Source organism: Antechinus flavipes, chromosome 3, assembly GCF_016432865.1.
Source record: "Antechinus flavipes isolate AdamAnt ecotype Samford, QLD, Australia chromosome 3, AdamAnt_v2, whole genome shotgun sequence".
Taxonomy (NCBI): domain Eukaryota; kingdom Metazoa; phylum Chordata; class Mammalia; order Dasyuromorphia; family Dasyuridae; genus Antechinus; species Antechinus flavipes.
Window position 1 is genome coordinate 246691927 of NC_067400.1, and position 16734 is coordinate 246708660.

The 16734-nt window shown below is 31.4% G+C and overlaps 1 protein-coding gene across 2 annotated transcripts in view; it reads left to right on the plus strand.

Moving 5' to 3' along the window:
• GABPA (GA binding protein transcription factor subunit alpha) overlaps nucleotides 1-16734 on the plus strand; it is a 55052-nt gene that overhangs the window by 13483 nt on the left and 24835 nt on the right. For both annotated transcript variants that reach the window (XM_051984829.1, XM_051984830.1), the window contains exon 3: nucleotides 2400-2544. In XM_051984829.1, the coding sequence (XP_051840789.1) occupies nucleotides 2400-2544 (145 nt within the window). The remainder of the gene's footprint in view (nucleotides 1-2399; nucleotides 2545-16734) is intronic.

Consider the following 16734-nt stretch of genomic DNA (forward strand, 5'->3'; position numbering starts at 1 on the left):
TTGAGTGTCTGAGGCTGGATTTGAACTCCGGTCCTCCTGATTTCAAGGCCGGTTCTCTATTCATTGTACCATCTAACTGCCTCTATAAATGGCTATCTTAAGGAGGTTAGACAGAAAGAAAGCAGCCCCCTTGAGACAACTCCCAAAAGAAAAATGACAAGGGGGGAGTGATTTTATCATACTCATGAGCCACTACCTTCCCCCTTTTCAGCTTCCTTTTTCTATATTGTCTTCTCCAGTTGAATTTTAAGTTCTTTAAAGACAGAGACCATTTTTCTTTTTATATTTATATCCCCAGAATATTTGTATTCTCCCGTGTCTAACACATTATCTGGCACTTAGGAGGTACTTAATAAATATTTATTGATTGAGTGGTACCACATCCTGTACTTTTTCAGATATACCACAGTATTTAGTTTGGGAGATGTAGGGAGAAAGCAATATTTTCAGTGCAGAATGGAAAGGAAACACATCACCACAGAGATTAAATACTAAAGGAAAATAGCCATATCTCTGCATAGAAAATATGACAAAATAAAAAAAATGGCTCTGTTGGCTACTAGAGTTAGGGAACATAGCATATTGATTAATGTTTTATATTGAAAGGTAGCTGCCGTTAAATCATTTTTCAGGTATGTCAAACTCTTTTTGACCCCATTTGGAGTTATTGGAATAATTTGCCATTTTCTTCTCTAACTCATTTTACATATGAAGAAGCTAAGATAGAAGGGTTAAGTGACTTGCCCAGGATCTCACAGCTAGTAAATGTCTGAAGCCAGGTTTGAACTTGAGAAGAAGAGTGTTCTGGATTTCAGGCCAGACACTCTATCAACTGTGCCACCCAGTTAACCTGTATCAGAAGCTAAGGCTATGGAAAAAGAATATTGAAAACAACTAAAAAAAAAATCTATGATTTTGTACAACAAAGATCACTGGTATAATGCTGACACAAATCCTAGGGTCTAGTAGTGTAGTAAAAACAACTACTAACATTTATATTTTGCTATATCAGAGAGAAACTAGTTAGAAGGTTCCCCTTTATTTTGAGGGATTACGAATCATTTGTAAAATTCCTAGGAAAAGGGGTAGCTAGGTGGCACAGTGGATAGATCACCAGTTCTGAAGTCAGGAGGACCTGAGTTCAAATTTGGCCTCAAACACTTAACACTTCCTAGCTCTGTGACCCTGGGGTTAAAGTCATTTAATTCCCAATTGCCTCAGGGCAGCGGAAAAAACCTCCTAGGACACCTAGCCAGAGTATTTAGTGAAAAACAGGTACTCAAAAATAATTTTCCAATTAATAAAAGATGGTGATTTGCAGTGGAGGATAGGTATGAATCTGGACATTCACCATATGAATTTTTAATTAGATAAATTAGAAAATTTTAATTTGAGAAATTCAATTAAAGTGGATGTGACCATTAGATTTTTTTTATCTTTGATTATATTGTGAACCTTTTATGTAGCCATCTAAAAGAAAAACTTATCTAACAAGTCATAAATCTATTGTTACTTTGTCTAACTTAAAGTTCAATTATAGTTAATGTATATTGTGATTTTTTTTCTGAAGCACTACAGGATTTTAAAGTACTTTTTGAATTCACTTATATTTTTCATTCTTATTGAGTTTTCACATGGAATGTGAAACTAGAACAGGAGAAATCCAAAGTACTTAAAGAACATTTGAAGAAAGATTTTTTTCTGGGGATGGGATTCTGAAAAAGAGGCTTCCTTGGGATGTAATAAGTGTTTGTGATGGACCTTGTGATTAATTTAATATCAACAGGCATTTATTTTCCTTGTGATATCTCTTATATTTTTGTTTTGTTTAACTTTTCAGTAGTATTTGTAGAAAATAAATGTGGAGTTAGGAGAGATTTTGGAAGTAATTTCCTAATCTCTTTATTTTCTAAATGATGAAATTGTGGCCATTGTAAGGGAGACTTACAGAATAAGATTGGGGAGAGTGATGAGGTTTACCAGTTACATAGAAGATGGGAAGGGATATATTATGAAATACGGAAGTGGTTCAGAGTTTAAAGGCAAATTGTTGGTAGCCACAGGAGAAGTCACTAAAAGTTTTCAGGCAGAAAAGTTATAGTAAGAATTGAGAAAAGAAATTGAAGTCAATTAGCAAACTTTCCTATTAATAATAATTGATGATGGGTCAGCTAGTTGGTACAGTGGATAGAGCACCAGCCTTGAAGTCAGGAGGACCTGGTACAAATCTGGCCTCAGACACTAAACACTAAGCACAGATGTTTATATTAGTAATTTGGGAATATTTTAAAATATATCCTGTACATTTTTTGAGTTATTTCAGTACATTAATATTTCTTTAAAAGTTATTTTCTCAACAAAAAATTCAACTGTCAACCTTTATATCTTTTGATATTTAGCATTGTAGAGCAGACCTACACTCCTGCAGAATGTGTGAGTCAGGCCATAGACATCAATGAACCAATAGGGAATCTTAAGAAACTACTAGAACGAAGACTTCAGTGTTCATTGGATGCACATGAAATTTGCCTGCAAGATATTCAGGTAAAGTAAAAAAAAATATGGAGTTATGTTTGTCAGTAATTCAATTTTACCTAGAACTTTGTTCTTTATTTGTGATGAAAAAAAAATGTCGTCTTTTTAGTGATTTTTTTTTTGTCTCTGATATAATCGAATTATTTAGTAAATATAGATCTAATACTGTTAAAGATATTATTAGCAGCTATTATTACATTTAAAAACTTTCCTTAACAAATGACTTCCAATTTCTCACCAAACTGTTTTTTTTTTCTTTTTTAATGTAGAGAGACCATATAACTTATCTGAAAGACATACTGAAAAAAATACAAGAACAAAGTGAAATTTAAAAGGAAACACAGATATAGTATTGATACTACCATTTAATTTAATGTTTACTTTTGAAAAATGCTATGTCTATTAGATTCACAGTTTTATAAACAGTCCTCTTTCTGTTCTTTGTTTATGGAAACATAATTATCAAATTCACAATCCAAAAATGCCTCTTTTCTTACAAGTGTATTGGATTAGAAGAAACAAGACTTAGATCTAATCTAGGTACTGCCAATGGGCAAATCATTTAATCTCTAAGCACCCCAATTTCCTTATTACTTGGAATTTCTTTTTATAGATTTCACTTGTAATAGAAGTATAACAAATTATCTTTGACATTCTTTCAAAGTCATGTCATTATTTTCAGTAAGAAAAGTATTAGTATCCTTTGAAAACTACAGTCTATATAGGATTAAAGTTAGCTAAATGATGTTTCTTAAGGTCCTTTAAACATAATTGCTAGAATTGATCACTGTCATTCTCAGACTAGGTCTCACCATATATCGCATAGTTTCCCAAATTATTCAGGAGCTTATCCTTTATGAAAAAGATGTGTAATGGAAAGAGAGCTGCCTTGAAAGTTAAAAAGACTTTAGATCAAGTTCTTAGTCTGACACATACTTTGATTCCAAACAAGTCATTTAAACCCTCAAAACCCAAAGCCACTCTTATGACTATAATGTGCATAACATTAAAAAAAAAAAATAGATCCAATTGAAAAAAACACTTTTGGTTCATTGGGTTTTTTTGCTTTTTTTTTTCCCTCATGATCCTTTGATTTTTCCCAAATTATTTAACTTTTTCCTTTGATAACTCTCCCATCTCTGTAGATCCTAAGGCCAGCGTAGGGCATTAAAAAAAAAAAAATTCAATTAAGTCAAACTCTTGGTTTGATAGAAGGGACATTAAACTAAGTCCTTCAGATATATGAATATAATTACTCCTAAATTATTCTATTTTTTAAATTAATATATGTAGTTATTACATGCAAATCTAAAAGATAGTCTTGCTTTTGTGTTTAAAAGTTGGAAAATAAGCAATCTTAAAAATCTTGAAATTGATATTATGTAATTTTAGGTTAAAATACCTTGACTTCTGTTCCTTTCATGGCAATGTGATTTGCCTTGGCATACAGGCTATTCCAATATGCTTTCAAAATCCCCTAATTTAAAAAAAAAAAAAGACTACATAATTAGTCTTTATGTAGAATGATTAAAACAAATTAGTTTTATTTATTATATTATATATTACATATATAGAACAACTAAATTATATAGAACAACTAAAACAAATGAGCTCTTAGGAAAAAAAAAATTTTTTTTAATATGTTAAAGAATATGTTAAATACAATATACGTGTACATATCCATAGTTATTTTGCTGTGCAAGAAAAATCATTTAGAAATAAGGTAAAAATAACCTGAAAAGGAAATCAAAAATGCAAGCGGACAAAAACAAAAGGAGTGAAAATGTTATGTTGTGGTTCACATTCATTTCCCATAGTTCTTTCTCTGGCTGTAGTGTGGTTCTCTTCATTATTGAACAAATGGAACTGATTTGGTTCATCTCATTGTTGAAGAGAGCCATGACCCATCAGAATTGATAATCATATAATATTGTTGTTGAACTATATAATGATTTCCTGGTGCTGCTCATTTAACTCAGTATCTTAGGAAACTTTTTGCCTGACAGCTGTAACTAAGAAATTTAACTCATGAGTTTTGGTTTGTTTTATTTTTAATGAGATTATTTTAGAAGTTACTGATCAAACTGGGAAGACTTACAGCAGGAGTTAAATGTTATAAGAAATTCCATTTCATCCTTTTCACTTCAAAAATAGCACTATATGTGTCAAATGAAGCAAAAGAAAAAAATGCAATAAAATGTTTGTAATAAAAATTGTCTCCCAGAAAATAAAAAAGAGGAAAAGAGGAAATGAGTAACAAAAAAAATCTAACATAAAAATAAATATTGAAGAAATACAAGGTACCCAGGAGAGGACACTGGATATAAACCCAAGACAGAAGTAGAATGGGATTTGTGGGGATGAAAAAGGGGAAAGAGGGGAGTAACATCAGAAAATAAAATTGGATCTATCAGAAGCAATTGATTCAAGAATCAATGAATTCAAGAAATAATAATAATAATGTTAATAATTATAGCATTGTAAGGTTTGCAAAGCTTTGCAAAAGAGATATGTATATATAAATATCTTTTTTGATCCTTAAAACAATTCTGTATGTACTATTATAATTCCTGTGCTGTAGTTGAGGAAACTAAGGCTAAAAAGATTTAAATGACTTATCCAGAGTCATATGTTTAATAAATTTTTATAAGAGGATTTGGATACAGGGCTTTCTGACTTTTAAGATCAGGACTCAAATGATTTAGAAGCATTATAAACTAGTAGATAGAGCTTACCTTATAGTCCTGAAGATTTGAGTGAGAGTCTTGCCTCTTATATACTTTCTCAATGATCTTGGACAAGTCATTTAACTTCTCAATGCTCAAGCCAACTCTCTAATCCTGTAAGTTGAATACTAAGCCCAATCAAAAAAGAAAGAAAGAAGGATATTAAATTAAATCAATGAAGGAGAAACCACCAAAAAATGGTGGATTGAGACTAGATTTTTCCTGGTTGAAAGATTAAAAGTGGCAGAACAAGAAAAAATCAGAAATCAAAACATCTGGAAGAAAATTTGAAAACTTTGTGAATGGTAACAGAACTAGAGACTTTTTTAAAAAAAATATATTTATTTTATTATAGCTTTTTATTTACAAGATATATGCATGGATAATTTTTCAGCATTGACCCTTGCAAAACCCTCTTTTTCAGCTTTTCCCCTCCTTACCCCCCACCCCCTCACGAAGATGTCAGCAGACCCATACATGTTAAATGTGTTAAAGTATATGTTAAATACAATACATGTATACATATCCATACGGTTATTTTGCTGCACAAGAAAAATCGGACTTAGACATAAGGTAAAAATAACCTGAGAACAAAATCAAAAATGCAAGCGAACAAAAACAGAGGGAGTGGAAATGCTATGTTCATATTCATTTCCCATAGTTTTTTCACTGGGTGTAGCTGGTTCTCTTCATTGTTAAACAAATAGAACTGATTTGGTTCATCTTGTTGAAGAGAGCCAGGTCCATCAGAATTGATCATCATATAGTATTGTTGTTGATGTATATAATGATCTCCTGGTCCTGCTCATTTCACTCAGAAGTCTCTCCAGGCTTTCTGAAATCATCCTGCTGGTCATTTCTTATAGAACAATAATATTCCATAACATTCATATACTACAACTTATTCAGCCATTCTCCAAATGATAGGTATCCCTTCAATTTCCATTTTTTAGCCACTACAAATAGGGCTGCCACAACATTTTTGCACATACCCTTTCCCTTCTTTAAGATCTCTTTGGGATATAAGCTCCGTAGTAACACTACTGGATCAAAGGGTATGTACAGTTTGATAAATTTTTGAGTATATAGAACTAGAGAGTTAAAATTATTGATCTGTGAGAAAAAAAATTAAGAGGTAGAACCATAGATTTTGAATTGGAAGAAACCCTAGAGATTATCTGGTCCAACAGTTTTCATACTTTAGGGTCTCTGAATCTCTTTACACTTTTTTTTTTCTATAAAGTTTTTATTCATTTTAAATTTAAATACAAAGTGAGAAAGAACATTTCCACATAAGCAGCAGAACATAGAAGAGAATTCAATATAAAACAATAAATTTTCATTTCAAGAAAACCTATGTAATAAATGCTATACATTGTTCTCACAACTACCCAGCACTTCTTTTCTTGTTTTTTTTGTTGTTGTTGTTCTCTGCTGAGAGTACTTTTTACTTTGTTTCCCTCACTCCATTTGCATTTTTATTAATTTTTCCACAACCGCCATGAGCTTTTGTTTATTATCTATTAATATTTATCATTATATAAATTAAAGCTGATAAAATTCTAAATATTTAATAATTTAAAATAATAAACTCATAGCATGTTAAAATGTATTATTTTTATGAAAAATAACTTTTACAAAATTAAAAAAAAAGTTGTGAGAAAAGTAGCATTGTGTTACATTTTTGCCTTCTAGAAAACATCTGGATTCTGATAAGTCTGTATTAAATTTGTTTTGATAACTTGTTTAGATTGGGGTATGTTATATGAAGAAAATTTTTACATAGCTGAAATAGTGAGGAATATTTTAATAGCTCTTCCTATAATTTTGGATAATTTTCTTCAACACAAAAACTCAACAACTGATAGTTTCTTAAACTTAGTTGTAATGTGGAATCCAAAATCAAATTAATGAACTTTTTGTATTGTTATCTTGTATTTTGAATATATCTTTTTCCCATTCATGATTTTGTGATCTTTCACATTAGTCATTTGGAAAATACTGGTTTGCTGAGTTAACCAAATCTTCAAAATGTCGTCATATTTCATTGTATAAGATCAAATAGTTATAATAGTAGTACCATCTATCCCATCCAGAAAAGTTTTTAAATATGGAAAAAGTCAAGCTTATGATGGTAGCTTATACATTCTCCAAAATCTTATTTTTGCTTAAAAGATCATTGGTAACAAATACCATTAGTTGTTTTCCTTGCAGTAAAAAGTTTAAACTTTGTTCATTTTTGAGAAAATGTCTTCTAGATAGCCAGGTCTGAATAACTATAGTTTGATGTTTTTCCAAGTAAAAATGGTGAAAAAAGGTGACTGGTTCAACTCTTAATTCAAATGGTTGCACAAGTGCTTTTCTTCAAGACCACCATTGTTTTTATATATACAGAATAAATGTATTATGTGTACTTCCCATTTCATCAAACAAAATATTAAAAAGACATGTTCAAGAGTTGACTTTTAATAAAATTAGCTATTTTTATTGCTTCATTAGGACATTCTTAAGTGAAACTGGCTTCCTCTCCTCTCCTTTCCTCCCTCCCCCCAATTGCAAGTGCATGGTAGAAAAGAGTACAGTGACTTTTAGTACAGCTTGATGCTTCTGCTTTTATTTAGGCAAAGGTACCAAAAGTTTTATTGACTGTTATTTTTCTACCATCAGTATAATAAAAATAAACATAATTGTTCAAGATAAATCATGAGACTCAAAAACTTATTCAGTACCTTAAATATCCCCCTCGTTTCTTCTCCCTTCCTTACGACCTATTTGCTGCCAAACATTTACCTAGAAGATCTGTGATGAATTAGTGCTGAGACAGGATAAATACAAGCAAATCAACAAGTCCAGCTATGCCTGTAGTTTAATCCATTTGTAAGTAAAATTTTGCAGATAAAATTATTAGACTTCGTGTTTTCAGACTGGTCATGTAGCTCTGGAAAATTCCAGTGTATCTTGTGAGAGAATGAGTGTGACTATTAGTACAATTTTGGAAATAGTTTTGATCTCATATAACACTGTACTGTACCATATTTTAGGAATTTATGCAGGAATTGAGTTATTGCTAACAAGGTCCAGAATGCAAATTAATAAGAATCCACAGGGCACTAAATCCTAAATTCATAAATAAAAACTCCTAAATTAATCCAACATACTGTTGTCAAAACTAGAAATTTCAGTGATGGAGAGTAAGGATCAAGATCTAGGATAAACTATTATATTAAAAAAAAAAATCTAACTGTAATACTTCTAATCCAGGACATGAAATGACAAAAGCTGGTATGTGGGAGGCTTCAGTTCAGAGTTACCTATCCCACAAAGTTAAGGTTATCTTTTCTTTTTGAAAACTTTTAATTGATAGCTTTTGGTTTTGTATCACATTAATTCATGAAAATAAAATCATCTACTACCCTACAAAGTGAGATATCCCTTTTAAAAGGGATTGTTATCACATATTGTTATCGATTTGGACATTTTCATGGTGGAAGATGAAGATCTAAGCATCTATTATCTGGGTAGCTCATTGTATAGACTACAGATGCAGGAAAATATGAGTCCAAATTCTGCCTCCTTAAGCAAGTCATTACTTTCTCATTTTCCATTTCCCTCATATGTAAGTTGGAGATAAGGACTTGGTAGACTTTAAAATGCAAGCTATTTGCTCTTACCAAGTCCAGCTCTCTAGCCTATTACTCCCATTTTATTGTTGAGGAAATTCAGGCCCAGGGAGTTTAACTGACTTACTTCATTGGTGGTTTCTCATATTATCCTGTATTAGTCATACTAGGAAATTCCTGTGGTGTAGTAATTCCAATACATTTACAAACTACATTTGATTTGGTCATTCCCCCTTTAGCAGGTACTTTATTTTCAATCAGTACTTACTATGTGCCAGTTATAACATCTAATCCCTTGATGTGCTTTCTGAGGGAAAATATCTGGATATTGCCATCATTTTTAAAGCATAATTTCCAGAATGTTAGGATCAAATTAAAAACCCACCAGAAGTGTATTGATGTGCTTCTTCAGGCTCCCCTTCTTTGTCTACTGCAAAATTTGCTGGGAATGTGATTAAAACTGAGTTTATTTAATTAGAATTTTGACTATATTTCCTCAAAAAAAACCACTTTTTTGAAAACCAAATAAAATTATTTTAGGCATTCATACAAAATAAACAAAAGTATGGCTAGTACTGTTAATAAACCAATCAATCACAAAACTGAATCTTAACACACAGTAAGACAACTTTACAATAATAGATGAAAACACTGACCCATTATTTATAGTTTGTTTTGAACAGAAAAGTCATTGTTTCTTTTAATATTCAGTGTGATAAATATATTGATTTTTTATGGAGAATCTTCATGGACACAATAGGTGTGACTCCTTTAATAAATACATCAGATTCCATTTGAAAGGGAATTGGGAAAAAAAATATTGAGGTGGGAAGGGATTTACATAAAAGATGGTTATACAGTTCAACCCTAGGTTTCACAGATGAAGATCAAGCAGATAGGGAAAGGAAAGAGAATGAATGACATGAGAACTCTTGGTCTTAGAAGGGAATCTAAGTCAAAAATTATTTGTGCATAAGTGCATTGACAGATGGAATTTGATACTAATAAAAAAATTAAATTGTTCTCTGTGTTGATAAAATATTATAAAGCATTGCAATGCAATGTTTCAGCCAATTCCAATCAATCAGAAGTTACAATCATGATAATGGATTGAGTTGAATCCACAGTCGTAAGCATTAATAGATAGATAAGGACAGTTTATCTTTTGAAAACACTAACAGTTTTAGTATTAAATAGATATTTATCGATTCCATAGTAACTATTTAAAGAAAGAATGATCTGAAATGTAAAAAGGCCAGTAAGACAATAATAGAAAGTAACAATTTGACAAATCAAACCAAAAACAAAGAAAGGTAGTAGAAAATACTGAAAAATTGATATTGAGAGTTTTGGATATGCATACTAGGCTATGTACATGCAAATTATTTACATTGTTAGGGAAATTTTAAATATATTTTTTATAGACCTTTACCCAATAAAATTGTCATGAATGAAGAAAACACAAAAAGATGCAGATCTAAAAAGATCCTAAGAGTTATTTGTGCCATAATGGGTCATAGATCAAGATATAAACACAATTTTTCAAAGTAAACAGTAATAATCCACATTTCAATTTATGGGGCACAACTAAAACTATTGTCAAGCAAATATATATCCTTAAAAATTATATTAATGAAAAATTGGGTTTGAGCATGTCTTTCTTTTTTTTTTTAAATTAGAAAAATTAATAAACTTAAACCAAGGGTAAAAAGGAATACAAATATTAGCCATAAAACAATCAAACATTGATTTAAAAAATAAAAACTATCAAAGTTCAGAATATTAGCCAACTTTTGGTTTTTTAAATGCAAAATCAAAACTACCAAAATGCAAAAGATATCAAAATCAATGAAAAGAAAAGAAATTATCAGAAACTATTACATATATTTACATGTTAACAAAAGGAAAATTTGAATGAAATGCCTCCAGAAATATGTGAAATATTCGAATTGTCAGAACAGAAAAAGATGACCATTAAAAACATTGGCCTCTAAACTATCATCCCTCAAAACAATAACAAAACACCATTATATCAGATTGATGGGGAATTTAAAGAAAACTTAAAGAAGAAAAAGTTTTCATTATATAGAGGTTAATGTTAATAAATATTTAAATATATTTTTAAAATAGAATAAAGGGTTTAAGTGAATTCCCTAGGGTTACATAATTAGTAGTAAGTGTTAAATGTCTAAGACTAGATTTAAACTCAGAACTGATGTTCTATTCATTGCACCATCTGACTGCTCCTTTTTTGTTTGTTATTTAAAGAGAACAAGGCATAGGAGGGTTTATTTTTTAGTTTATCTGAACCTAAAGATACTATTTATAATTTTTTTAAAAAAATCAAAAGCTTTTCCCACTAAGAGCAGAGGTAAAACAAGAATGTTCACTTGCACTATTATTATTTTATGTACTTCTACTAATACTAGTTATAGCAATAAGACAAGTAAAAGAAAAAAGTAAGAAATGGTAAAAAAAAAAAATGGCTTACATATTTTTGTGGACAAAATGATTGTTTTCTACAAAATCCAAAAAAAACTCAACCACGAAAAAATTAGTGACAAATAGTTATCAGAAAAATGAGTCCACAAAAGTAATTGACTTTATCATGTATCATAAAAACCAGTGAAATTGCTAGAAGGCAATAGTCATATATGCCATTTAAAATAATAACATTTATTAAATATTTGGGACCTAGTAAAATGAAACTCACATGGGACTTTTATGCACATTAAACAATTTTCATGGAAAGGAAAAACTAAGTAATTAGTCAGTTATTTTCATGCTTGGGTTATGCTAGTGAAGATGATAATACTTCCCTAGTATATCTGTTGATATAATACATTCATAGAAATATCAGATATCAAATATCAATATTCAAACACAAGAACAAGAGGTAAGAAATATTAGGTGGAACCATGTTAGATATGAGTGAATAGTAGATTCCCAAATTAGGTCATAATTCAGTAATTTACCAAAATTACCTGACTGGACAAGATAGTGCATTCATAAGAGAATCACATGCAATAGCAATCTAACATTACGTATATCCAAGAATACAATCATTGAAATTCTTCCTAAGTCTTTTGAGAAAACAGTGGTAATTTCATAGAAAAATCTATATATAGACTTTCATGTTACACAATATCACAATAAATTTTAAATTAATAATGATTTAAACATAAAATGTCACTGATGCCAATTGAACATTTTGGAATTGGGTTGGGAATGCAAAACACACCAATGCAGATTGTAATATAAGAGCAATTCTCAAATAGTTCAGTGTTTTAAGGATAAAAAAGGCTGTTGTCAAAAGAAAGGAAAAAAAACCCATCAACAACCACTTGAAAGGGATTTCAGTCTTAGTAATAGACATCCAAATTAAAACAAGCTTGATTTACCTGAATACCTATACAATTGTTACTAGAATATGATGGATCCATTTGCAGGTGGAACTGTGAAAATATTGGCATGCTTAATAAACTTCTAGTGGAATTTTGAATTGCTTTGCTCTTTTTGAAAAATATTACAGAATATCACACTTTTAAAATGAAAAACTAGAAAGGACTTGCCTCATAATTAGGTTAAATTGTGGTATGTGAATGTAATGAAATAGGATTGTGAAATAAAGTATTAATAAAAAGAGTTGGACATAGTAACCAAATCTCCAAACTGAAAAGGGCCATAGAGATCACTTATTTTAACCCACTTCTAAATGAAAATCTATTTTTTTAATGTACTGACTACTAATAGTCAAAACTCAGTGTAGAGGAATTTACTACTTCCTGAGTCAGTCTACTTCACTTTGAGGTAACACTAATTCTTGGGAACTTTTTCTTTATTCAGAATATTAACTATGTGACAGTGAATAGGGTGCCAGACTTCATCAGTAAGACTTACTAGCTGTGCAATTCTGAGCAAGTAATAACCTCTCTCTGTGCAGCTTTTCTCATCTCTGAAATGGGGATAATTATGGCACTTTCTCCAGGTGATTGTTAAGGAGTTCAAATGAGATAATGTGTAAAGTTCTTTGCAAACCTTAAAATACTGTGCATATGTTAGCTATCTTGTTATTCAAATATATTTCTAATCTCATTGATCCTATTCTCTCCAGCAATTCAGTAATTCTTGTAAGGTGAAGGACACTTCACCTAATGTAGTGGCATAGTGAATTGAGAGAAGGGAGTGGATATAAAAAATGGGGAGGAGGAATCAACAAGACTTATTAACTGCTTAGATGGGTATAATATTGAGGAGAGCAAATAGTCTGTTCCTTTAACAGAAATATTTTTTGCGGATGGCAAAGGCTTAAAGAAAAATAAGCAGTTGTACGATATGGTTGTGGAGTTTAAGATACTTGTGAGATTTACACAGTTAACAAGGTCAAATGAAGTTTGTTGTCTTTTTGAGTTCTTAATGAGAACTACTTGGGCATATTTGTAGTCAGTGGGAAAACTAGCATAAAGAAAAGGGGAAATCACTATGATATGTGATAATTGTTATGTTCGAAAATATGATTAGATCATAACTACAGCATTACTGTCACTAACAGTAAGATGATGAATTACTACTTAATGACATAAAAGCAGAATTTTATTTGTGATATCCAAAAATGCTGATCTACATTATTAACCTGCTGTTGTATTTAAAAATCATTAACGATTTCATAAAAGAAAAAATGCTATTTCCAAAGATTGTACTTTTATAAAATTTAAATTCATTGTTAATTAATTATCATTAATTGCTATTGATTTGCAGTTAGATTTCTCTATTTTGTAGAGGCAGTCTTTGACCCTGAAAATTTGTATGCCAAGTGTGAATAAATCTAATATAAATTTACCACCTCAGTGGAAAAATACCTAAAAGCCCATTTTTCACTAATAAAGTATTCATAGCATTGATTAGAGTATTAAGAATGAAGAAGGATAAGCTTTTAGTATCATTACAGAGTTTGAAGTAATCTCTATATAATCTGTAGTCTGCAAAAGAGGCTAGCTTTACACTTTCCCTGACAAATGGTCATCTGACTTAGAGTGAAAAGGCACCTATTACAGAAGTAGTCCATTCTACTTTTATAGTTCTTTGGAACTATTCAAAGTTTTGGAAGCTTTTTGTTATTTTGAGTTGGAATCTGCATCTTTGCAAATTTTTCCTATAGCTCCTAATTCTACTTTTGGAGGCTGATGATAACAAGTGTAATTCTTTTTCTAACTGAAAATCTTTTTAATGCCTTAAGTCTGTCATCATGTTCCCCTTAAACCTTCTCTTCAAGCTAAATATTCCCAATTCCTTCAACCAGTACTCTTACTGTATGATTCCAAGACTTATACTATCCCAGGTGCCCTTCTCTGAACCTCAAAGGCAAGACCTTAGGATTATTGTTTTCTTCATTAGACTTTTTTAGCAGGCATCCCATTGTTGAGCTTGTACAAACTAATGCCTAAGTACTACTTAAAACCTCTACAGTTAATTTTATTAACATAAGTGTAAAGCTTTGCATTTATAGTCAGGAGGCAATATAGTAGAGTTGATAGTCAGGAGACTTGGTTCAGATCTGTTATGTGATTGAGCAAGTTATTCAACAAATATCCGTGGGCCTGACTTTCCTCATATATGTGTGTGTGTGTGTGTGTGTGTGTGTGTGTGTGTGTGTGTATAAATAAAATACTTAGAGAATTGTAATTTTTTTGAAAAAAAATCTCTTCAGTTAGTCAAGCATTGACAGACACAGTCAAACTTACTCTGTGTCAAGCACTGTTCAGGTGACAAAATGACAAAAGTGAAATACTTCTTGCTCTCTAGGACCTTATATAAAAATAAAATACTTAGAGAATTGTAATTTTTTTGAAAAAAAATCTCTTCAGTTAGTCAAGCATTGACAGACACAGTCAAACTTACTCTGTGTCAAGCACTGTTCAGGTGACAAAATGACAAAAGTGAAATACTTCTTGCTCTCTAGGACCTTACATTCTATTGGAGGAAATAGCATATACCTATATGAGCATGAATTAAAAAATATCAAGGTGATGGGGATATTTATAATAGTAAGCATTTACTAAGTGCTTACCTTGTACCAAGGACTCAAGTAAGTGCTGGGAATACAAAGAAAGACAAAAGACAGTCCTTATTTTCACCAAGTTCAATCTAATAGAGGAGATAACATGTAAGCCACTATATACAAACAAGCCAAACAAGATTATACACAGGGGAAGTACTTGCATTAAGTACAATCAGAAAAAGCCCTAGGCATAGGAAGAGCCAATCTGAAGGTAAAGCAGAGATATGTTTGGTAAATTTTAACAACTAGTTCTCTGGTAAGGTAAAAAGTGTGCCTGACATTTTAAAAGTTAGATATGCATAATTAAGATATTCTCCATAACTGTAAATCTAGATAACGAAACAACAAATCAAGAACTGATTATGATACTTTCCAATTTCTGGAAATTTTTACATTGTATATTTAATAATTAGCCTGCCAATATAAACTGGCTAATTCTAGTATGTCACTGAAATGGAACTTCTTGTGCAAGGAACAGCAAGGAGATCAATATCATTGGATCTTAGTAAGTTAAGAATGGAAAAGTAGGAGAGATTAGGTTGTGACAGATTTTGAATGCCAAACAGATGATTCAACTTCAATTATGAGGTTGAAAAACAGTCACTGGATCTGACTACATAGAAAGGAGTGGAATGGCTAGATCTGTGCTTTAACTCCAGGGAGGCCAACCTGAAGTGGCAGTGTCACAAGAATGAAGGGGGCATATGTGAAAGATATTAATAAGATAAAATAGGTGAACATATCCAACAGATTAATGTGGGAGGGTTAGAAAAAGGAGTCAGAGATGACATCTAGATCGATAACCGTTGTGATGGGAAAGATGATACCCTTAACAAAAATAGGGATGTTCAGAAGTAGGGGAGGATTTAGGGAGAAGATAATAAATTTGATTTTGCATTTCCTGAGTTTAAGATGTTCGTTGGAAATGCAGTTAGAGATGTCAGATAGACAGATATGCAAGATTGGGAATTCGGGCTAAAAAAGTAGATTTGATCATCATAATAGATGATCATTAAATCTATGTTTTTAATGTGAGCTGATGAGATCATTAAATGAAATAGTATAGAAGGAAAGAAGAGGACCCAGGTGAAAACCCAGAGATATCCTCCTATATCAGGCATGACCTAGAGAAAGGTACAGCAAAGAAGACAGAGAAAGAACAGTTAGACAGGTAGAAGGAGAACTAAGAGAGTATTGTCATGAAAACCCAGAGAGAAGCCTCAATCAAAGGCTACAAAAAGGGTAAGGATTGAAAAAAAAACTATTGGGGTTGGTAATTAAGTTGGAATCCAGAGTATAGAGAGTAAGAAGATAGATGAAAGCATAAATTTTAAAATGTCTTCTCACAGAAGTTAGTCATAAAAGATATCTTAGCTATAGAACAATAGCAAATGGGTATAAATAGATCAAGTGAGGGGATTTTGAAGATGGGGAAGACATGGGTATATTTGCAGGTAGTAGTAAGGAAACAGCCAGGTAGTCAAGGAGATAGTGGAAATAAGTAAGAATAGGGATGTGAAAGGGAACAGTTTGCTAGAGAAGGTAAGATGAAATGGAAGCACTTGTTCATACGGAAAAGTTAGCCTTGGTGAGAAAGGCCAGTTCCTTTTATGAGACGGGTAAAGGAGCACATAGTAACAGAAAATACCAGAATGATATAAGTTGAGGAGGAAGGTAGAAGGACTTGATAAATGGCCTAGATTTTTTTTTTCCAGTAAAATTTGAGGCAAGGATATCTGTTGAGATGTGGGGAATTCCACTGGAAGTTTGAGGAAAGATACAAAGGTTTGGAAGA